The sequence below is a fragment of the Acinonyx jubatus genome, chromosome B2, assembly GCF_027475565.1.
Source record: "Acinonyx jubatus isolate Ajub_Pintada_27869175 chromosome B2, VMU_Ajub_asm_v1.0, whole genome shotgun sequence".
NCBI classification, from domain to species: domain Eukaryota; kingdom Metazoa; phylum Chordata; class Mammalia; order Carnivora; family Felidae; genus Acinonyx; species Acinonyx jubatus.
This window is the reverse complement of record NC_069385.1, coordinates 48,766,249-48,789,670: the sequence shown is the minus strand read 5'-3', so window position 1 is coordinate 48,789,670 and position 23,422 is coordinate 48,766,249. Positions and strand designations below refer to the sequence as shown.

The 23,422-nt window shown below is 34.4% G+C and overlaps 1 protein-coding gene across 2 annotated transcripts in view; it reads right to left on the bottom strand.

The window, feature by feature from the left end:
• Positions 1 to 1,291: 1,291 nt before the first annotated feature.
• HDAC2 (histone deacetylase 2) overlaps positions 1,292 to 23,422 on the bottom strand; it is a 29,480-nt gene continuing 7,349 nt past the window's right edge. For both annotated transcript variants that reach the window (XM_027057061.2, XM_027057060.2), the window contains exons 2-14: positions 21,064 to 21,176; positions 19,797 to 19,914; positions 18,119 to 18,193; positions 16,947 to 17,085; positions 14,559 to 14,700; positions 11,514 to 11,606; positions 11,208 to 11,316; positions 7,921 to 8,061; positions 7,561 to 7,669; positions 6,816 to 6,946; positions 6,197 to 6,352; positions 2,590 to 2,647; positions 1,292 to 1,664 (exon numbers count right to left, since the gene is read on the bottom strand). In XM_027057061.2, coding sequence (XP_026912862.1) covers positions 1,634 to 1,664; positions 2,590 to 2,647; positions 6,197 to 6,352; positions 6,816 to 6,946; positions 7,561 to 7,669; positions 7,921 to 8,061; positions 11,208 to 11,316; positions 11,514 to 11,606; positions 14,559 to 14,700; positions 16,947 to 17,085; positions 18,119 to 18,193; positions 19,797 to 19,914; positions 21,064 to 21,176 — 1,415 coding nt within the window. In that variant the 3' untranslated portion in view covers positions 1,292 to 1,633. The remainder of the gene's footprint in view (positions 1,665 to 2,589; positions 2,648 to 6,196; positions 6,353 to 6,815; positions 6,947 to 7,560; positions 7,670 to 7,920; positions 8,062 to 11,207; positions 11,317 to 11,513; positions 11,607 to 14,558; positions 14,701 to 16,946; positions 17,086 to 18,118; positions 18,194 to 19,796; positions 19,915 to 21,063; positions 21,177 to 23,422) is intronic.

Here is a 23,422-nt window from a genome sequence, read left to right as displayed (position 1 = left end):
TTGTTTCATAACTCTCTTGAAGCTTCAACTATATATAAAATGAACTACACTTGCAACAGGGGTAAATCACAATATAAAAAGAACCAAGTTACAGAACACAAACATATTTCCTTACTCCTTTAATGAAGGACTGAGCTCTTTAATATCTAATGTCATACAGGCTTAGATGCTGACAGATTTGCAAGAGTAAAAATATGGGTAAAATATGCATGAACTTCAGACTAGTGGTTACTTCTAAAGAGTGGGAAAAGGGGAATTACATGGCAAAGTGTATAAAGTCTTCAAACTGTATAGAATCTACTTAAAGGGAAAAAAAAAACACTTGAAGCAAATATGGCAAAAGTGAAAACATGATAAATCTGAATGGATGCATGGCTGCTCATTACCTAAATCCAGGTGTTCCTGTGAACATCTGAAAGCAGGGGCTTACACAGAAACAAACATGTTTTATCTATCTTCTAGAATTTTAGGATTTTCATCTCAAAACCATCAGGTTAGGCCTGGCAAGGTGATTTCACTGGTTTTGACAGGTTCCTAAAATGTATTTTCTCTTGCACATCCTCAAGTACAAACTGCCCACATGCCTGCCTCCTACCACCAGAATGTAAGCGGTGCTGCGGGCATTCTTCCACCATTATGTTCAGTTGCATACCCGAAGCATTAAAATGAATATACTCGATAAATTGAAAGATGAACTAATTCTTTAAACGTTTATTTCCTTAGTTTGGAAACTTAGGTGTAAGAGTGGAACCTGGATGTTACGTAAATGCAGCTTAGACCAGGTTTTGTCTAAATAGGTTTTATTTTAGACAGACTTAATATGAATACAGGAAAATTCTGGTCAGACACAACCATACAATTCCTTGTCTACTTGGTACATAGTGGGGGTTGGCAACAAAGTCACATATTGCTAGTATGGAAGACCGTTTCCTTCTCTGATTATGGTTTTCTTCCAATTCAGAATTTTCATTTTTTCCAATTTTTGGGAATCTTTGGTTCAGCTCAAATATAATTCCTGGATCTTAGTCGCATAGCTTATATTATTAATTCAGAGATAAATTATTACAATGAGATGTCAATCTTCACTGACACTGACTGGCCAAAGTATAAAAACCAAGATGGTAGAACTCCTAGAGCATTAATAAATATTTACTGTAAAATACTCTTTCTTGAATAGTAAATGGATGTCCTTGAAGCTGTTATCAGTTCCTCTAGTGTATTCTAATTGTACAGAAAGTCATGTTATTTGCCTCTGAAAAAAGATTTCATGTAAGAAACAGACAAAAGGCAATCCAAGTACAATTTTTTAATAAAGATAATTACAAAAGATGGAAAAATCAGCTCAGAAAGGCCAATTACTTCTTTAATAGATCAGTTTTTTGACATAATAACTCACATCAATTTTAAATACTATCACATAAAGCATGGTGGAGAAAGAAATTTTGCTTCATAATTAGAAAACTCACAATAAAACTTGCCAAGAAAAACAAAAACAAAAAAAGCCATTTTGAAAATAAATACAGTCCATGCCAAAGTAGTATAAAATGAAGCCAAGTCTTCAAAAAGAAAAAATTTTTCTTCCCGATATTTTCTCACTCTTTTATGGTTTCTGAAATTGGTGAGACACTCAAATTCAAGGGTTGCTGAGCTGTTCTGATTTGGCTCTGTTAAAAGAGGCAACATAAAATATTAAAGTCCTGGAGGGTCATGCCAAGAAACACACACTGATAATGCCTTGAGTCAATTTTTAGAGTACTGACTACCTTAATCTTTCCAGTGATTTTACAATCTATTCAAGTTATCCTATAAAGGCTAGCACAAAATTACATGTGGTCAAATGTATGCTTTCTGATGATAAACACCTCAATTATGATTTTGCCAAACATAACTAAATTATGAATCATGTTATACCAGCCCAGTGTTTAATTTACCCATCTCGGGATGCCTGGGTGGCTCAGTCGGTTAAGTGTCCGACTTCTCAGGTCATGATCTCACAGTTCGTGGAGTTCAAGCCCTGTGTTGGGCTCTGTGCTGACAGCTCAGAGCCTGGAGCCTGCTTCAGATTCTGTGTCTTCCTCTCTCTGCCCCTCCCCAGCTTGCTCTCTGTCTCTTGGTCTCTCTCAAAAATAAATAAACATTAAAAAAATTTTAAATTTACCCATCTGCCAACACCACACACACACACACACACACACACACACACACAAAAAGTAATCATGTATACAGAAATAAGAGCACCATGAAAAGATCACATAAAGTTAATAGCAAAAGGTCTCAGATACATTACGTACAATACAAACTGATTTAACGTTCAGTTACACAACGTTACTAGTCTTCACCATTTTTTAAGGCAAGCTACATAAGTAAAAAAGAAACAGATAACACATACACTGATAGTTAGACAGCATATATTATCTTGTGCACCACCAATACAGAGTAAAATTTAGAACACCTCATTCAACTTACTGATGCTCTCAGTCAAGTTCGGTCCAGCACTTCTCAAAAGAATACACACATAACACACCTAAAGTAAATGTATTTATTATTTTTATAGTATATAGAAATTATTAGATAAAAAACACAATTTACCCTTTGGTATCTGTTTTTTCACCACTACTGTCCTTGGATTTATCTTCTTCCTTAACGTCTAAAAACAAAAATTGGGAAGAGATTAAAACTTACTTTAAAATATAAAATGTATACCTTACTTAAAATATAAAACGCTGTCTTAGGGGCACCTGGGTGGCTCAGCTGTTTTAGTGTTCAACTTTGGCTCAGGTCATGTCTCAGTTTGAGATCCCACATCGGGCTTGCTGCAGTCAAGACTGTCCGTGCAGAGCCAACTTCGGATCCTCTGTCTCCTCTCTCTTCCCCTCCCTCACTTGGGCTCTCCCCCAAAATAAACAAATATTAAAAAAAAAAAAAAAAAAAAAAAAGCGCTGTCCTATACAATTTTACTATTCATGAATTCAATAACTATACAAGCTTTGTTAGGTGCTGTGCTAAATGAGAGAGGTTCAAGGAGTTAATGTCACATAGACCCTGCCCTCTGAAGTTGTTTTCCTTGCACCACAGTATTACAGCTGAGATATGCACTGTGGAGAAGTTCAGCCTACAGACATGAGCACAGCAGCACTGAGGGAGGTTGGGAAAAACTACCACAAAGAAGTGACCTTTGAGAGATGCCCTCAGAATTAAAGAAGATGTGGCACTTGGCAATGAGAAAGAATGAAATCCTGTCATTTGCAACAACGTGGATGGAACTAAAAGGCATTACGCTGAGTGAAATAAGTCAGAGAAGGACAGATATCATATGTTTTCACTCATATGTGGATCTTGAGAAACTTAACAGAAGACCCTGGGGGAAGGGAAGGGGGAAAAATAGTTACAAACAGAGAGGGAGGGAAGCAAACCACAGGAGACTCTTAAATACAGAGAACAAACTGAGGGTGGATGGGGGGTGGGGGAGAAGGGAAAATGGGTGATGGGCATTGAGGGCACTTGTTGGGATGAGCTCTGGGTGTTGTATGTAAGCCAATTTGATAATAAATTATATTCATACAATAAAATAAAATGAAAGAAAAGAAAATCTTTAAAAAAAGAATAGAAAACCATCCCATTATATAGCAGTACATACAGATCTTCCTCATTCTTTTTCTTTTTTTTCCATTAAATTTACTTATTTATTTTGAGGGAGAGAGAGAAAGAGCACATGAGCAGGGGAGGGGCAGAGAGAAAGAGAGAGGGAGAATCCCATGCAGGCTCCACGCTGTCAGCACAGAGCCTAATGTGGGATTCGAACCATGGGATCATGACCTGAGCCGAAATCAAGAGTTGGACGCTTAACCGACTGAGCCACCCAGGCGCCCCAGATCTTCCTCATTCTTATGTATCATAATCCATTTACCGGGTCCTATGTTAGTCAATATTTGCTTTTTCCAAGTATTTTGCTTTATTAATAATTTCGTAATAAATAACCTTGTATAGATAAAAAAGAGAGAGAGAGAGAGATGTCTTAAGAATGAATAGCTTTTGGGTGGGAAAAGGGATGAAGTATCTTGAACGGAGGGAAACCTTAAAAGGACTTTGAGGAAAGGTGGAATTAGCAGGTTTAGAAGGAAGAAATGAAAGACCACTGGGACTGAAGTATTCGGAGAAGAGAGAATCAGGTAAGATAAACCCAAGACACAACAGAGGCTAAATCTTACTGCTTATTCACTTTAACTCTCACTGTGTAAGTACTGAAACTCAACCATTTTAATAAAAATCAATAAAATAGTAACATTATCACTACAAACTCCAGATTACTAAAACAAATTAGCCTAAATGTGAATTTCTTCTTTAAAGAAGCATATGAGCCAAAGTTGTGACGTAATGACCTAATAATAAAGATACAGCGATTATACACAGCATCACTAAGCATTCTACATACACATTTCAGGAAACTGGTCTGCCTTACAATACAAACATGTGTGTGACAATAAGGATGACATTTCTTTCAACTTCTGGCTTAATTTTAGATATGTAAACTTAATTCAAATTGCTAAAATGGAACTGGGAAAGGGAGGAGGAAAAAGAAATGGCCCCCACTTTAGAGGTTTTGATTATAGATTTTTAAAAATGTTTTCTATGGTAATATTTCTTTATGTGTAGGACAAGGGATTTTAACAATTGGAAGGTCTTACAAGAAGAGCCCCACCACGAAAGAATTTTTTTTAAAGTTATCATTATCAGCAACAAAAGTTTTGAGGAGCTAAATACTAAGTGATTAATCCACTACCAGGCTACTAAGCCAGAGCAAAAGGTACTCTCTTTTTAGCTAAAAAGGCAATTAAAGACAAGCAGCACCCTAGTAAATGTGTTCTCCCGTTTGGAAAACAAACAAAAAGCACAAAAAAGATAAAGATTTTAAAATGAGAAGAAACCTCAAAAATGACAAGAATATATACAGACAGTGAGAGAAATGAAAAATACTAGAACAATCCTACAACTAAAGCAAAGTCCTCCTTACCTCAAAACTAGATGGAATTTCTGGATGTCAATCAGTACATAAGAGCAGACTGGAGCCACCATTGTGATACATTGCAAAGTTAAAATTATAAAATGGTAGAGAATGGTAGCCTACAGAGGAGTGAATCATGAGTAAAAGAACAGAACTAAAAGTGTCAGATATGCTGTGGAATCCTAACCTCTCTAGTAAAAAAGAAAAAAGAACACGATAGCCAGCTTATTCATGTAACTTCGATATAATAGATAAAAGGAAAAGGATGTTGGCCCAGTATCTCTATCAGTTTTCCGCACGCTACAGGGTTAAAATTAACAGCCAGCTAAACTCATGCTCATCACCATTACTTGTATATAGGCATCAGGTATCCAATCAAGAAATGCACCAAGTGTTGAGAGTACAGATATTTAAGATCTGGTGTTCCCTAGCCTTGGGCAGCCCAATCTAGCAAGGAGATACATAAAATCCTGTAACGAGGCACTATAATACAATGTGTTAAACAAAACGACCAAGGTATGTGTAAGTGTTCTGGGAACTCAGATAAAAGATAACCAATTCTGGTAGTAAATTCACCACTTAGAGCATCATTTTGTCAAAAGACAAGCTACTAACAGCATTTTTAAAGTTAAAGCATTGAAGTATTATACCTCCTCTCCAACCCAGCTTCCAAATCCCTTCTCTTTCCTCAGTTTTTATGTTTTCATTCAACAACTTCTGAGCAAAGTCTATTCTCCTAGCTTTTTCACAACGGTGAAAAACTGGTCTGAAGATAATATGACTCTTCTTTTGTGTTTAATTCCCATCAAATAAACTTTAGGTAATTAAAGATTATCTTAGAATTTCAGTTCTGCCCACAGACTCCAAACGGACCTATAACCACTTGGTCTTCTCACCCAGTCTGTATCATCATAGTGTAATGTTTGCTATTTTATGCCTATGTCAGCAAGAGACAGTAGGTAATAAGGTTTTCTACATTATAGAGCAAATGTGATTAGTAACATCAGCAGAGCCCTAAATAAAAGATTTAAGAGCTAAGCACCATTTACATTGGGAAAAAAAAGTCATCTACCTAGCACACACACCTTTCTAATACTTACTTGTGTAATGGCCTTCAGGCTCTCATAAAAACTGCAGTGAAGCTCATTTTTAAAATTTAGACTTAAAACACCTTTACCAAAAAATAAACCTGACCTGCTTTTTTGTCCTCTGTTTCCTTCTTGTCTTCTTCAATTCTAGCTTTCTTGGCTCCTTTCTTATGATCAGCCACATTTCTACGACCTCCTTCTCCTTCATCCTCAGAGTCTGAGAATTCTTCATCACAAGCTATCCGTTTGTCAGATGCTCGAACTAATTATACAAAGATTTTAGATAGACAACATTAAAAATATCATTAATACCAAGTATGTTAGAATGTCTACACCACAACAGCATACTATTATGCTATTGCTCTAGCAATCAATAATAAATAGAATGAGAAGCTGGAAAGTCAAACAGAAGGTGCTTAATGTTATTCAACCCATTGTACTTTGGATAATTGGTATTACTAACTAATTCCCAAATATACATAATTAAATTTGACCACATATGTACAGTCACATGAACTGAAAACGTTGACACTCAAATCAGGCTTTAAGGCATATGAAAGTAAAACTATGGAAGATTAGCAATGGAAAAAAAGGCCAGTAATAATGGTGTGCTCAGGAAACATGACCCAAAGTGAAGTTCTCAGGCCATTAAACCTTCAGTTTGTAGTGATGTTTTTAACAAATCAGAAAAATGTAACAGAATTCACATCAAGGTATTATCTTACTAGAAATTCTCTTGTCTGGATCTTCTCCATCTTCATCTCCGCTGTCTTCATGAACAGCATCTTCTGGAATAGCTTGCATCTGGACGCCAGGTGCATGAGGTAACATGCGTAAATTTTCAAATAAGCGCTGTCTAAATTACATGTACAAATGTATTAGACAAAATTCATTTTCTTTCAAGTTCCTCTTAAATGTAACAGGAAACATTAAGCAAAAATTTCATCTTTATCTGACTTAACCTGTGAGTTAAATTAGTAACACATAAAAGCACTGATACTTCAGACTGTCATTAACCCATTCAATCCTCAAAATTTATAATGTAGGTACTATTGCATCCCCCATTTCACTGGTGAGAAAATACAAGCCTTCAAGGCAAATGAACCTGCCACATGTCACAAAACTAATGTGTGGCAAAGAAAGAGGACACAAACTCAGGCCTGTGTACTACAATAACCCTCTAAACACTTTGTTCTTAGAAATAAAACTTTATCAAAATGTTTTCAAAAATGAAAATTTCACTTTCATGTAAGGCAAGGAAGTATACAATTTAGAGAACCTTTGCGATTTAAAAATATTTAATAGAAAATGGAAATATTTTTGAGCTATGAGGTCCATACATTTTCATTATCTCAGGAAAAAAAAATCAGTAATCTTAAGGTTTCAATGCTTTTGAATACGACAAAGGAAGTATCTGATATATAAAGCTAAAGATGAAATGTTTATCAAACCAATTCGATGATTTCTTACTTTATCTTTTCCATATATTCGGGAGTATTCTGGTTTGTCATGTTTGAAGGACTAATATGCAGTTTGAAGTCCGGGCCAAAATACTCAAAGTAATCATTATATGGCAGTTCTATTAAAAACAATGAAATAAAGTGACATATTAAAAGTTCAGTTTTCACACAAATCCATGCACAAAATCCAGATTCAAGTTGTGAAATGTTCCCCAAGAAAATATATAAAAGTGAACACAAAGGGAATTTATTAAGTGACTATTCTATTTACATGGTTTTGGAATCTACTCTAATCATGCATCCATCCATCCATCCATTTGTATATATAAACAGTTCCAACCAATAAAGATATCATAATAAGAATACCTACCATTGGGAATCTCACAATCAAGGGCAACTGCAGTCTCGTATGTCCAACATCGAGCAACATTACGAATTGTGTATCCACCTCCCCCAAGCATCAGTAATGGTAAATTGAAAGTTTTTACAACTTCTACACATTTAGCATGACCTAAGACAAAGAAGATCTGAGTAACATACAAATCTAAATATTTTAGCAGTTTGAAAAGTTTTAAAAAGATAATAAATGCAAAGTTTTACTCAACCAAAATGGCTTTTCTAAGTATTTAAAAAATATGTAAAAATTTCAAGAAATCTCTAGTCTAAAATTTACTTTTCAATCATATACCTTTCACACAATGATTTTTAAAACACTGGCTACTTTAGCAAGTATCCCTGATAGAAAAGTCAAATATACAACTAAGATTAAAATATGAATATTTTTTATTAACATATGAAAAAGTTCTGTGATACGAAGATTCTATGTTCTTGTGAGGTTATGCGGGGTCGGGGGAAAGGTTACAATGAAACATACACAATCTACATTTTCCCTCTAGACTCATACAAATTATGGAAAGCTATATAACAAAGTTTAACTGTGGGTTATCTTCAGGTAGCAATACTATGGATAATTTTTTTTAACTATTCTAAGATTATAAAATTAGTATCTATCAGTATAAGAAATACTTCAAACTTCTATGTGTAGAAATTTGAGGAAAAAGTAAACCCAATATAAAAACAAAGTATTTCTTTGGATACATGTACCAGTTCAATAATCAATTATAAGTTAATTACCAGTAATTTCTTGATATATTACTTAGGTATACAAATCAATCTTTAAAGAAAAAAACCCTTCAATTGTAAAAGAAAACCATGCTTACTGGAGATTATCAGGAAAAATCAAAACAGTGCAAAGGAAAAGCTATCTAAAACACCATCATTCAAAGATAGTATTTGAAATATTTCTTTTTTTAAAGTTTACTTTATTGGGGGGAGGGAGAAAGAGAGTGCATGTGTAAGTGGGTGAGGGGCAGAGAGAGAGGGAGAAAGGTCTTCAGTAGGCTCCACACTGTTAGTACAGAACCTGACATCGGGCTTGATACCATGAACCGTGAGATCATGACCTGAGCTGAAACCAAGAGTCAGATGGATGCTTAACCAACTGAACCACCAGGTGCCCCTTAAACGTTTCCCTACAATTCTGAGTTAATAAGGTTTAATTAGTTTTTTCATGTAATTGTATATTGTGAGCATTTCTAATTAAGTGTTCTTCAATAGTTGCACCATATGATTCATAACCCAGTTTCTATTATCACTACTAGAAAAATGACTGTTTCTTGTAACAGATAAAAATGAATGGCAGAGATCACAATAGTAACAACATAAAGGAGGGTAGAAAGGAGATGGACAAGAGGGGACTAATAGACTTAAGAAATACAAATTGAAGTTGGCAGTGCAGAAAGCTTAGAATCAAGTTTAAGATTTGGGATTGCAAATATCCTTATGCTTTATACCAGGGAAATTGTAACAGTTGGCTGAAGTGTACATTAATTTAAGAGTAAAACACTATAGTTTATGATTATGAATGCTATTACTTTTCAGTATGAAGGCATTAAAGCATTTTCAAACAGCTAAGACAGGAAAATGGTCTGTTAATACCCATTTTGTGCTAATATTAGGTAGATCATTTTTAAAAGAACATGTCCATTTTGAGGCCAACATATGGTTATCAACACATTAAGTCCAACATATGAAACTATTATTTGGCCACTGCTGACCTACCAAGAAAAGGGGCAATCAAGTTTGTACGGTTCAACCTAATAAAAGCAAAATAGATTATACCATAATTCTAATGCTAACTGGTATAGAAGCAATCGTAACATTAAGTAAAATAGCCTTTAATATCTGGATTTAGTTATTTAATTCCACTTAAGCCAACAGTAATTCTGGAAAAGTTCTATTGAGAATTCTTCACATCTTACGAAGGAATTCAAAGCATCCATTAGTTACCTAAAAGTTCAAAAGGAAAACAACTACAAAATCATGTACAATAGTCATCATTATTGATCCCCATATAACAAATTTTAAGACCTTATTAAATAAAGTTTCAGATTTATTCTTAAACTCTAGAGTTAATTCCATGATGGTGATCTTTTACTTTGGTCTGGACTTCTATCACAAGTTAATTTCAACACTTGATCAAATTTAAATTTCTGGTGTAGTACTAATCTCCCACATCTTTTCTCATTTCTCAGAAAGCTACTTGAGAATGTGCGCCACCAAAATGAGACAAAAGTGAGGAAGAAGACCGAGGAAAGAGCAATAGGGGAGGGGAGGCACACAAGAGAAGCAAAGAGCTCTTTGTTCTACCATATCTATAGGGGATACTCAACCAAACAGTAACAGATCAGAAGGCTATTCTTCAAGAAGGTAAAAATGATGGAATATTTGATGCATCTGAACATTTGAAGCTATTTAGACACTGGCAGTTTAATAATGAGTAAAGAGAAAGCTAAGTAATTGAAAAACTGGGCAAGAAAAACAAGTTATGCAAAAAAGAAAAATCTGGTAACTGAAAAGTGCTTTAACGTTAATGACACTGTAAACACTGAATGCCACAACCAAAATTCTAGTATACATACCCAGATTTAAATTGTAAAAATGAAGACACTGGAAGAGTGTGTGCATGTATTGGGGACAAAGTGGTGAAAAAGAGCTAAATCCCTCTTCTTCCATGATAGGAAGTGAATACGCAAAGCTAAAATAGAAAGTAACAAAATTTGCATGTTATATTTCTAGAAAGATAAAAACCAGGGGTGCCTGGGTGGCTCAGTCGGTTGAGCGTCTTGACTCTTGACTTCGGCTCAGGGCACGATCTTGTTCATGGGATGGAGCCCCCTCGGGCTCTGTGTTGGGGGCACGGAGCCTGCTTGAGGTCCTCCCTCTCCCTCACTCCCTGCATCCCCCCTGTGCGCACACACACACGTGTGCCCTCTTTCTCTCTCAAAATACACATAAACTTAAAAGAAAAAATAAAAGATAAACACCAAAGAGAAGAACCAAAAACAATGAAAATGGCTGCTTTGGTTGAGACTGCGAGAAACTTTATAGACGTATTCACCACTGAATGTATCAACAAAAGAAAACCTAATTTACTGAAACAAGATTAATTATAGTTAATGCATACATACATTCAACAAAACCCATGAAAATTACAGAGCATGTAGCTCTGTGTAAAAATTGTAATGAAAACTAGTATGGGAAGTTCTTGGAAGAAAAAAAAATTCTCCTGGGACTATCATCCATTAAATTGCTTACCTTTGACTGTCAAATTGAAGCAACCAAGCCTATCACCAGATAGTGAGTCAGCACCGCACTGTAGCACCACAGCACTAGGTTGATACATTTCCATCACTTTTGAGATAATCTATGTACAAGATAATCAAAGTTATTATCTCTAAAAATACTTTTAAAATTCCATTTTGATTTTATGTTTTTTTTAAAGATTTTATTAAGTATACCCATCATGGGGCTCGAACTCATAACTCCAAGATCAAGAGTTACAGGCCCTAACTGTGCCAGCAAGGTGCCTTTCCATTTTGATTTTGAAATAGTAATACTTACAGGCTTAAAAATCTGCCCATAGGACTCATCATCTATACCATCTCTCATTGGAAAATTGACAGCATAGTATTTGCCTTTTCCAGCACCAATATCCTAAAATAAAATACATAATTAAACAGGTCTTAGGGAGTATTTCATAGTGAAAATATTTGACATGTTTATTAAAATAGTTTTCTGCAAGATTGTAAAAACAGGTAACAATATCCAATTCTGAATTCAGCTTTTAGGTTAAGAAAGGAAATAATACAGAAGAAGTACATATTCCAATATTAATGGATTGCATTATTAGGCTGAAAAGAATGAGTTCCAATTAATCTGAAATGGTTATCTTGGGAGAACAGAAATTGAACATAAACAATTAAAGGCAGTATTACATGAGACCAAGAAATTAATCATCAACAGAATATGTAAGACAACATTATGAATAAAGCTACAGAAAATAAATATTCTGAGCAGAAAAACCCTGTAGAACAATTGTCTCTATAATGCAGAATCCTCCTTGTGGCTCATAATCTGGTGTAAGTTTATTTATGATGAAAGATAAGCCCTGACTGTCCTGATGTCTTGACAACTGCAGACTAAAGCACCAAAATCTGCTCTTTAATTGTGCTTGAAGTAAATGTTTCTACTTGTTGAATAAATACCACTCTAGGCATTAATACCTTCCAAATGAAGCAAAAGAAACAGAGAGCTGGGTTCAGCAATGTAGACACACTTAGGATACACACACACACACACACAACATATACTTATTTGTATAAATAAGTATTTGAAATACTTATTTCACGCATAGATGCGTGAGTGTAAATGTACCTCTGCACGTGCACACATATATGTTCCTTGAAGAAACGGTACAGTATAAAAATTGCTACAAAACAGTTCTTTACCTGCCACACCAAAGGATTAGGGGTGACTGATACTCAGGTGTTTTAAATTATGATTCAATATACTTGAATCCTTAGGATTACTAACACTTGTATGTAAATTCTCCCCTGATCTCTCATATAATAATCTGAGCTTGATTCATTTTAAAAAAGCATAGTTTATCCTTCAATATTAGTTATTATGAGCCAACTTCCAACGAAGACAAGTGGGATTACACATCTCCTCCCAACCAAATTTTTCTTAAGAAATCTAAATGTTTATACGTAACTAAATGCAAACCATACAGATGTGGATAAACTAAAAGCACTGTGAATTCTTAAACTCCTTCATTAAAAACCAAATTCCTGGAATATATCTTGACACTGAGATTTCAGAATACAGAAAGGTGGTCAGCACTTCTCACTCCAGCCAAAGGCTGGCAACTCAGAGCTGCTCCCCTTGTAGCACCAGGCTATATCCCTTCCATTTCTAATTCCTCAACTACTACTGTATCATACCCCTTTTTCTTCCACTTATGCTCCCGATCCAATAAATGCATACAATTTTGAACAATGATCAACGCTCAAAGTATCCTTCTTTTCTAATTTAGAATAAATTGTCACGAAGGAAAAGGAATGTTTATCAAATTAACATCTAAAGATACACACAAGTTTTATGAAACTCCAAATATAACTACATGTATGATTGATCTTGAGTTCCTTGCAAAATTTTGGGGATACCTTTTATAATAACCAAAGGGAAAAAATATTATGAGGCTATTTCATATAGTGTGTGCAAAATCTTAAGTGAGTAGAAGATATTCAGTCATCCTGAAATCTTTTAAAAACATTCATTCTCCAATATTTTCCACCAACTTCAAACAATCATAAGAATACTGTCAGAAATTAAAACACAGGCTGACTTTTGACATTTCTGAGATTAATTAGGACCATACTGAAAAGAGACTAATTTTTTTAAACTTAAAATTAGCAAGGCTTTTGCTGAATTTCTAGTGCAATGGTTGTAGGCAAAGGAATTCTAGTGATTTAGAGCAGTGCCTCTCAAACTTTAATGCACAGAATCTGAGTTTCTGAGGCCTGACAATATGTTCCCAGGAGACACTGATACTGCCAGTTTAAGGGTCATACTCTGAGAATCACTAGTATGTAAGTTAAGACCAAGTGAGGAAAGGAAAGACACTGAATGAGCTAACAGGCAAGAAAGTGAAAATGTAAATTTTCAATTTTAAAAGCCACATAATTTAAACAGAAATAAACCACTGACGCTCTACCTATTTATAAGAAAGATTTCACCATCACAACTCTTACTGAAAGAGCACCACCTTGTGGTCAAATAAAGAAAACTCACATATTTGAAAAACATGGTTGCTAAAATAAACTCCATACCACAGATATGAAAAATAATCTTAATAAAATAATTTAGAACTAATGTTGAATGCCATGCTAAGAGAAATTTCCTATATAATCCAGGCTGAATTAAAAACAGCTATTTAAATTTTTTAATAAATTTCAACATGCATATAGTTTGGTTTAAGAAAAACTAGTGTAGAAAAAGAAAAAAAAAAACTTCAGGAACTTTATAGAAACAAGATTTGACCACTGGTTTTTACATTCATTAAAGACCACCAAATGGAAGAAGATAACAGAAATATAAAAGAAATAGTTGCATTTAATTTAACAGGCAGGCGGGATAAGCTATGGTATTCTTTCCCCAAAAGAAAAAGAGATTAAAATTAGACCTATTAAATCAAGACTAACTATAAAAAGAACAGTACAAGAATCTAAAAAAGATTTTATTGTTTTCTTATTTTCTTCCACCAGTCTTTACAATCAAAGACAATGTTGACTACTATCAAGTAGGTTTTGAAGATTCAAATGAACAGCAATCAAGAAGACTGCTTAGTGCTTCAGGGATGTTCAAAAACAATTATTCAATCAAAGAAAGTGACCGAGCCAAAGGAAGTCCTCTCAGAATTTTTGTATAGTCAACGAAAGTGAATTCTAGCATATGTTAGATAACATATAAAAAAAGACTATTCTGCACACAAATTTCAAATTAATGACTCAAGAACAATATTAGTTTAGATATATAATTATTAGCTTCCTCAGTTTTCCTAATATTTATCTCGTAATTATTTATTCAGACCATATTCAGTCTTACCCGCAAATCTCCTGTTCCGGGAAAGTATTCCCCATACTTATGGAATGATACAGTCATTACACGATCTGTGGTATAAAAAGCTTCTTCGACACCATCACCATGATGGATATCAATATCAATATATAAGACTCTTTGATGATACCTGAAAACAAAGCCGTAAGTTTTCAAAGGGTTTTAAGATGGGGAAGAACCACCATGGGTTCAGAAAACCTATTTTTGAGCTCTTGCATTCCAGAATGTTTAATCCCTTTTCTTACCTTACTTCCAGCTTAAGAGACCATTCATACACCTGAAATTATAAGTTTGAGCCTTAGATCCTTAAATCTTCTCTTTAGCCCCAATCTAGGTAAGAAAATGTATTTACTCTCTGTGAAATCTGTCCTATTCTACAGGTTTTAAAAACATAGCACATGTTCCTATATATTAACAACTGAAGATTATACCATACTTAGAACTGTTACTTTAAAACATCTCTCTAGTACGTTTTCAGGGTTATACAACAGTGGTTAGCAATCTATGGTTCATAGTCCGAATTTGGCCAATGGGATCTTTTTTAAAGCTTTAATGTAAGAATAATTTTTACATTTTTAAATGGCTGAAAAATAAAATTAAAACAGGAATAGTTCAGGATATGTGACAATTAAGTGAAATTCAAATTTCAATGTCCATAAATAAAGTGTTACTGAAACACGTTTATTTGTTTACATATTGTCCACGGCTTCTTTTGTGCTTCAACTGCAGAGTAGAGCAGTTGTGACAGAAACCACATTCGGTACTCTCGTCACTTCACAGTGCGGATTGGAGCACTGCAAATTGCAGCGATACAGTTATAACTTGAATGCATTTTAAGAGCCATGTGTATCATCATAATGTGACATCTTATTACTAGCACGCACCCAGGTCAAAACAAGAGAAAAGGAAAGTGAACTCTGAATGTCATCCTTTTATGGCACTGTAACCTGAGGATTATTCTGTTACTGAGTTTAATGGCAGCACTGTATTTATTACATGACGATACCACAGCTATGTTAAAAGAAAATAATGTAAACTGACATTATCAAACTAAGCACTCTCAGGAACAGTCTCAACTCACAGGAAAGCACCATTCAGCAAAGTTATGAAATAAAAGTAGAATGTCTCATCATAGCAGAATCTCTTCACAAAAATAATAAAGCTGTGAGCAAAGCAAGTTTCTAAGTGGTTCATAAGTGGCTTATCAACTGTCAACTAATTAAATGTTTGATCACATCAGTTAAAGAAATATGTCTAGACAAATTAAGTTAAACTTGTTTAAGAATATAAGCATGTGGGGGGCGCCTGGGTGGCTCAGTCAGTTAAGTGTCCGACTTCGGCTCAGGTCATGATCTCGCGGTCCGTGAGTTCGAGCCCCGCGTCAGGCTCTGTGCTAACCGCTCAGAGCCTGGAGCCTGTTTCAGATTCTGTGTCTCCCTCTCTCTCTGACCCTTCCCCGTTCATGCTCTGTCTCTCTCTGTCTCAAAAATAAATAAATGTAAAAAAAAAAAATTAAAAAAAAAAAAAAGACTATAAGCATGTGGGCAAGAACTATTACTCAAGAGATGAAGACACAAGAACCAACATCAATAGTAAATTAAAAACCAAGGCAAATAATTTCAAATGGTTTTCCCTGGCTCTCAATGAGCTCACTGAAACATTTTAGTTGTTTATATGAGGAGTCAATTCCAAATTTTACATGACTGAAAAATTAGTTTCTATGAACCGTATGCATGGTATCAACTATAGACAACATTTTCAGTACTGAGAAAAAACTAATTCACTACAATCTCAAGTGGAATCTAAGACATGTTACAACCGATAATGGTTAAAAAAAACCAAAACTTTATAAATTTCCAAATTCTTAAGTACCTCCTCTATAGATACCGCTCTCAAACTGCCATCAAGGGTAACTTTAAAACTGTTCTAGTAATTTAGAGATAATTTTATCCATTAGTAGAGAACAAAGCCCCACTGCACGTAAAACTACACAAACTCATTCAAAAAACAAATTTCCTTTAACACAACGTTTCATATTTTTGCCTTCAAGAGTTAAAACTTACAAAATGTTAGAACATAAACTTCAGGGTCATGTCATTTCTCATTAGTTGAAACTATAACCCAAATCTAAATCGCTACACTACTTCTAGTATTTTTTAAAAGGATATTTAATGGGACTTTTAGATATACATAGGCATTTCTCATTCTCACTAATCCAAGGAATGGGAAAATGTCCTGCATTTCTACAATGGTTTATAAAAAATCCATAGAAGACTCACCATAACTACTTTTAACCTACTTGATATGTATTTTAAAGCCATAGATTCATATTGTTTTAAACTTTTTTCATAAGAAAAATAACACAAATTAACTTACTTTAGTAACTCAAGGATGGCAAGTACAATATCATTAACATAACAGAATCCTGATGCTTCTGATTTCTTAGCATGATGTAATCCTCCAGCCCAGTTAACAGCCATATCAGTTTGTTGTCGGTTTAACTTCACAGCTCCAGCTAAAAAACCAGACAGGGTAGACTTTGAAAGTGTTTAAAATAAAAAACAGTAGAACTAGACAAAAGCCCTATATAGAGTATGCCATGTATAAAAGAACTTAAAATTACAAAAATATAAGGATCACTGTCTAGGGCACAAACAGCAATTTTTTCTTAGATAAATATATATATATTTTAAGTTTGTTTATTTTTGACAGAGACAAAGTGCAAGCATGAGCTGGGGAGGGGCAGAAAGAGAGAGGAAGACACATAATCCGAAGCAGGCTCCAGGCTCCAAGGTATCAGCACAGAGCCTGACGTGCGACTCAAACTCACGAACTGTGAGATCATGACCTAGGCCAAAGTCAGACGCTTAACCGACTGAGCCACCCAGGCGCCCCTCCTTAGATAAATATTACCCTATAGCTGTGATCTGATTAAATAAGGGTATATATGGAAATTGGTAACTAGAGAGGCAGAAGAGAGAAATCTCTAAGTGAAAATATAATAGCAGTAAGAAACTGAAAACTTCAAATCATTATGACCATAAAACATGGGGAATTCATTGACTGATTTTTAAAGAAAGAAGTAACTACCTTTACTTACTTTTTTTTCAAAGTAAGCTCTACACCCAATGTGGGGCTTGAATTCATGATTCCTAGATCAAGAGTCACATGCTCTACCCAATGGGTCAGCCAGGTGCCCCAAACACAGGGGTTTTTAAAGACAACTGTACTCTACTATAAACATACAGACTACTTTTTTGTTATTAAAATCCACTACCATTAAAACTTTTGCTCTAAACAAATAACCCAAAAGATACATACTAAGTTTAAGTCATTTTTTTTTAAGTTTGAGAGAGTGAGCACAAGCAGGTGAGGGGGAAAAAGGATCCCAAGCAGGCTCTGTGATGCCAGCACAGAGCCTGACGCAAGGCTTGAACCCACAAACCGTGAGATCTTGACCTGAGCCAAAACCAAGAGTTGGACGCTTAACCAACTGAGCCACCCAGGTGCCCCTAAGCCAATTTTTAAATCTGAATCAGGACACTTACCAACTGAGCCACCAGTTGAGAGCTGACAAAACTCAAAGAGTCCATCAAACACTGGACAATCCTCTCCAACATTAACTGTGAAAGATGGATTACAGTTACAAGCCCTTCTGTGAATTAATGAAACCTTTTCTTATAAAAACTTTATTTGATGCAATCATAAAACATCTTGGTAGAAAGCTAAAGTTTGTTACTTAAAAATATATCATTTATCCAAGGTAATTAAAGCATTGTATGTGAAACACCACCACCAAATCTTACCAGGATTATTTGTAGAACATCTCTATTACAAAAAATCAGTAGCAATCAAAATATAAAACGTATTTGATTTAATTAAAACACAGACTTAAATTTAGGCATTTCTCCTCAAATATTCAATAAATTAATCAAGATTCTACAAAATCGAAGCAACTTTAATTCCTTTATAATTTACTCTCTTTACAATTCCTTACATGCACAGACTATCCATAACTTTGAACTATATTTTAGCGAGTACTAAAAAGATAAAGCAGCAGGTTGCCTACCCCATCTCAAAGGAGAAGAATTAACTAAGTTCATAACAGCCAGGGTGTAGAAGAAAGGAGTATACAAAGCACGAGAAAACAACACCTACAGATACGTGACACACTGCAATATATTTAGTTCCTTAGTACAGACAGGATAAAAGGGACATATATGTATATAACCCATTCTCAAGTCTCTCCCCACCTCTCAAATTACAACTTCTTCAAAAGTAAGGGTAATTATTTTACATAGCTTTGTATATATATCCTTAATCTAACACTACAATGAATAAATTTTAGTTTCTTACTGCTCAGATATAATCATAATCATAATATAATTCAGTACTATGTATTAATAAATCAATCCTGTTAATTCATCTGCCCCATCTACTCATGACTTTTAATCTTAAGCCTAAATCTCTATCAAAAAAACATGTATAAATAGTATGTTCTATTTACATTACAGCATTTTACTGAATAAATAATCTATAGTAGAAATGTATACAAAGTTCTATAAATGTATGAGATGTCTAACAACTACACTTAATTTAGCATTATTGAAATTGTTCATTAAAAAAAATCATCACTAAAATTGATTAATAAAAACACTGATAAGAATGAACTCCAGTTAACAAGGTTTAAAAAACTCTGTTGCAATCATTCTAGGATGACACTTTGCATTACACTTTCAAGCCAACCAATCACTAATAAAATACTTTTTATCTATAAAATGCTTTATAGAAGAAAATCAAAAGTGTCACTAACAATGGGAAGGAACAGATTATGTATTACAATCCAGATTAACTAAAGCACACAAATAGAAAATGAGATATATATACCAGGCTAAGACCAATCAAAGTATAATCACTTTTTTTAAACAGCAAGGGAACAAAGTCTTCCCACTAATACCCAGTCTCCCAAAGTTAACCAAAACAAAGAGTAGAGGAACACCAAATAGCTCTTTGGCAGTTTGGCAAATCAATAGGCTTCAAGTAGAGTTTGCTTTTGTTTTTTACAAAGTAGCTTTAATATTTTTACATTGACTTTTCAAACCAATAATTAAAATAATATTTAGATCAGGCAGAATACCTAGATTTGGATAACTCTAATTATAAGCTTCTAAAAATACTCATTTACACTTATCAATACTAGCATATATTTTTAGCACAGAAACGTACATCTCTGCATCTGCTTACTATACTCAGACATATTATCTGGTCTTATTGAACGTAGAAATTTGATGTACTCATCACTGTGGTATTTTGTCATTTCCTCAGCAGTGGCTTTATGGGGCCTCTGTGAAGAAAACCAAATGTCAGAATTGTGGAATTACAACTGGTTATATCAGAATTATCAAACACAAAATATACAATTTCCCCTAACCGTCCTCTAAAAGAATTAGGCTGGCCAGAACAAAATAAAATTCAAAGCTAATCCAAATTTATACATGTGTGTTTTTAGGAAACCGTATCAATTCTGAAGCGAATTTCTACTCCTTTAAAAGCATTAGACAGGTCTGGCCCCAACTATAAATTAATCACTCCTTTTATTTTAGTGGAAATGGCTCAACACTTACCGAATCCATGTTTAGAAACCCTTTCTTTCATTTTCCGTCACAAACCTTCTATCATAAACCTGCTCTGCATACAGTGAGAATGAGACTCAATCTCAATTTTAAGTCTTTGTTCAGGATCTCTCTTCCTTTCCTTTGCCTATCTTAATTATCCTTGTGCCCAAGAGCTCAATTTTATTTATGACACACTTCTCCCAGAAGCCCAGAAGGCTTCCAGATAGTCTTATCCAATCCTCTCCTCTGTTTATATTTCAAAGAAAATAACTCATGTGTATATATGTACATATATATACACATATATACATACACACACACACACACACACACACACACACACACACACACACCCAACACTGTTAACTGCTTCAAGTCTTTCTTTTCTCCCCAGATAGGCAAGAATTGTGTCTTGCATTTGTTTATATATACTCCCATCAGTGCAAAAACATTTAAAGCAGTTGTATCTTAAATGTTATTTATATTCTGCACGTCCACTAACACACTGTTCCATATGCCAATTTTCTAGAATTTTCTACATAATTCTTTCGTAATAGTCCCAGGTCAACTCTTCAGCAGCACAGCCAGGTCAACCACTACGGTAACAAAAATATTTAGTATGCTAAAGTGAGTTGTTCTCCAGAATGTGAGAAGGTGGGATATGGGAAACTTTTTAAAAGTAGTGGAGGAGCAGGGAAAAGAGAGGCTACAGTTCCCACACTCCCAGTTTTCTCTGAAGAATAAAACAAAAAGGAGTTTCTGTTTTCTTCCAGACTTTTTCATCTGCTAAATGCCCTCCAAAGGGAGTAATAAAGTTTCAGGGCAGTAGATTAAAAAAATAAAATCACTGCTGAATATTTACCAAAAGGTATACTCACATATATTTCCATTTTTCTATATAAGCCATAATTTAGCAGCAAGTTGTGGGTCATGCGGATTCTATGAGGTTTCATGGGATGACCCTGTCCATAATAATAATTCCCAATATCACCTAAAATAGAAAAACAACATCAACTGAATAATACGAACAAGAGAATCTTCACAATCTAAATTTATGTAGGTTTATCAGTAGCAGGCATTTATCACCCAAATAAGATTTAAAACCTTAAATAATGATTTTGGATTTTTCAACTTTCAAATTATATTAGAAAACCAAGATACTATGTACACGTTTACATGTGATAACTCCATTAGTATATGTTATGCTTATTTATAGATTAAGGCAAGGAAGCTTTCTGATTTTCAGCTTACCAAAATTTCTTATTTAGGATTAGTCCAAATAAAATACTCTGTAATGACTTACAAAAGTGGTTTTTGTTACTTAAATTGATAATTACTTTTCATATTCACTGGCAAGTTCAGATGCCTAAGGTAAATTCGCTGAGTTTCACTGTTATTATTTAAAGATTTTACAGCAATTACTTCCTGAATATTTACTGGCATTCCAGAAATCCTTTAGAGTTAGAATTATGTGAGTTAAAACATTCCACATACATCCTTATCAGTTTATGAGAGAAATTTTTGGTAAATGAAATTTAGATCGTAAATAAAATTTTGCTCTGATGAGACACACATACTCATGACATTTTTTAAGGGAGAAAGGATATTTTGTCTCATTCTTAATGATTAAAAGTTGTAACTGCCAGCCTACCTTTCCATGACATCTTATATACCAACGTTTTAAAACTTATACATAAGGTCTATTTTAAAATGAGCAGGTAACACCAAAACCAGATTTTCATCTATCAAATTTCAATAAAATCAATACTTTTAGGTAAAGACCTAGTGGTTTTATAATAAAAATATTAAGGAAACCTCTAAAAATATACTATTTTTTTAATGTAACAAGCACTTTCTGCAACAGACTGTATTAAATTAGAAATTATTTTAGTATCAATTCTAGTCTTTAAATAAATAATTCCGAAATTTTGTGAGGACAGTCAAGCTGACTTTAATGGCTTGAAGTTAATCACTTCAACATGAGTTTATGTAAAAGCTAGGGATAAAGAATACCATTTCCCTCTCTATCTTCAGGATCAAAAAAATCTTCCAAAGTCCTAATATACACTTTTGGTTAAAAAAAATTTTTTTTAATGTTTATTATTTTTGAGAGACACACACACAGAGCAAGCAGGGGAGGGGCAGAGAGAGAGAGAGAGAGAGAGAGAGAGAGAGAATTGGAAGTAAGCTCCAGGTTCTGAGGACAGAGCCCAATGGGGGGCTCGATACCACAAATGAGGAGATCATGACCTGAGCTGAAGACGGCGGCTTAACTGACTGAGTCACCCAGGTGCCCCCACCTTTTTTGGTTTAATGTAAACTGAGAACTCAAAAACTTGCATTTCTCTCTTCCATGTATTTGATAATACTCCAGGACAAACATTCCTGTTTTATAATGGGCCTATTTTCATAACATAGCTATTTCTAAATACTACTACTGTTCTATTTTGTTGGTATTGTAACACTAATTTCCTTAACTCATTTTCAATACAAACTCTCTTCCGAAAACAACATATACACAGTCATTTAAAGGGAAAGCCACCTTTCTTAAACCAAGAGCCAACAACAAAGCTAAGACAATACAGACAAGTAGCTAAGGAAGACTATGGGGATATGTAACATTCCTCTGCGTATATATATCACAATTCAGAGGCCATGTATGAAATAAACTACCTTTACAAGGATATACTATGAAGCTCAGTTCTACATGGTTGGCACCACACATACTTCCTTGAAAGCAACCTGGTTTCAAGAAATTCTTGAGGTATGGAAAGCCCGCTAGAATCACAAAGCATCACATACCCAAATTAATGCAAGGGAGGTTACTTCTAAGTTATCACTACCAAGAGACCATGAGAATAAGAATAAAGAAACTTGTCTTCAGAGAACTTCCAAACACTTGGTTAGATTTACTAAGATGAGAGGTCTCTAACATCTATTATATTTTAAGACCAAATAACTCTAGTTATAGACATACTGAGAGTCCAATGGAAAGCCACTAATAATCTAATAATAGGAAAGATGCCAATAACCTACAGAAGGGTGACTACAGTAGCAATCTCTCAGCAAGCATGTTTGAAAAAAAAAATGATAGCAGCAATGAACATTTATTGAGTGCTTACTAGGAGGTACAATTCTAAACACTTCACATTATGATCTGTTAATCTTGTCAATTAACCCTATGATGTAGGTATTTATTATTACTATTGTTCCTATAGTGAAGAAATGTGAGATGCA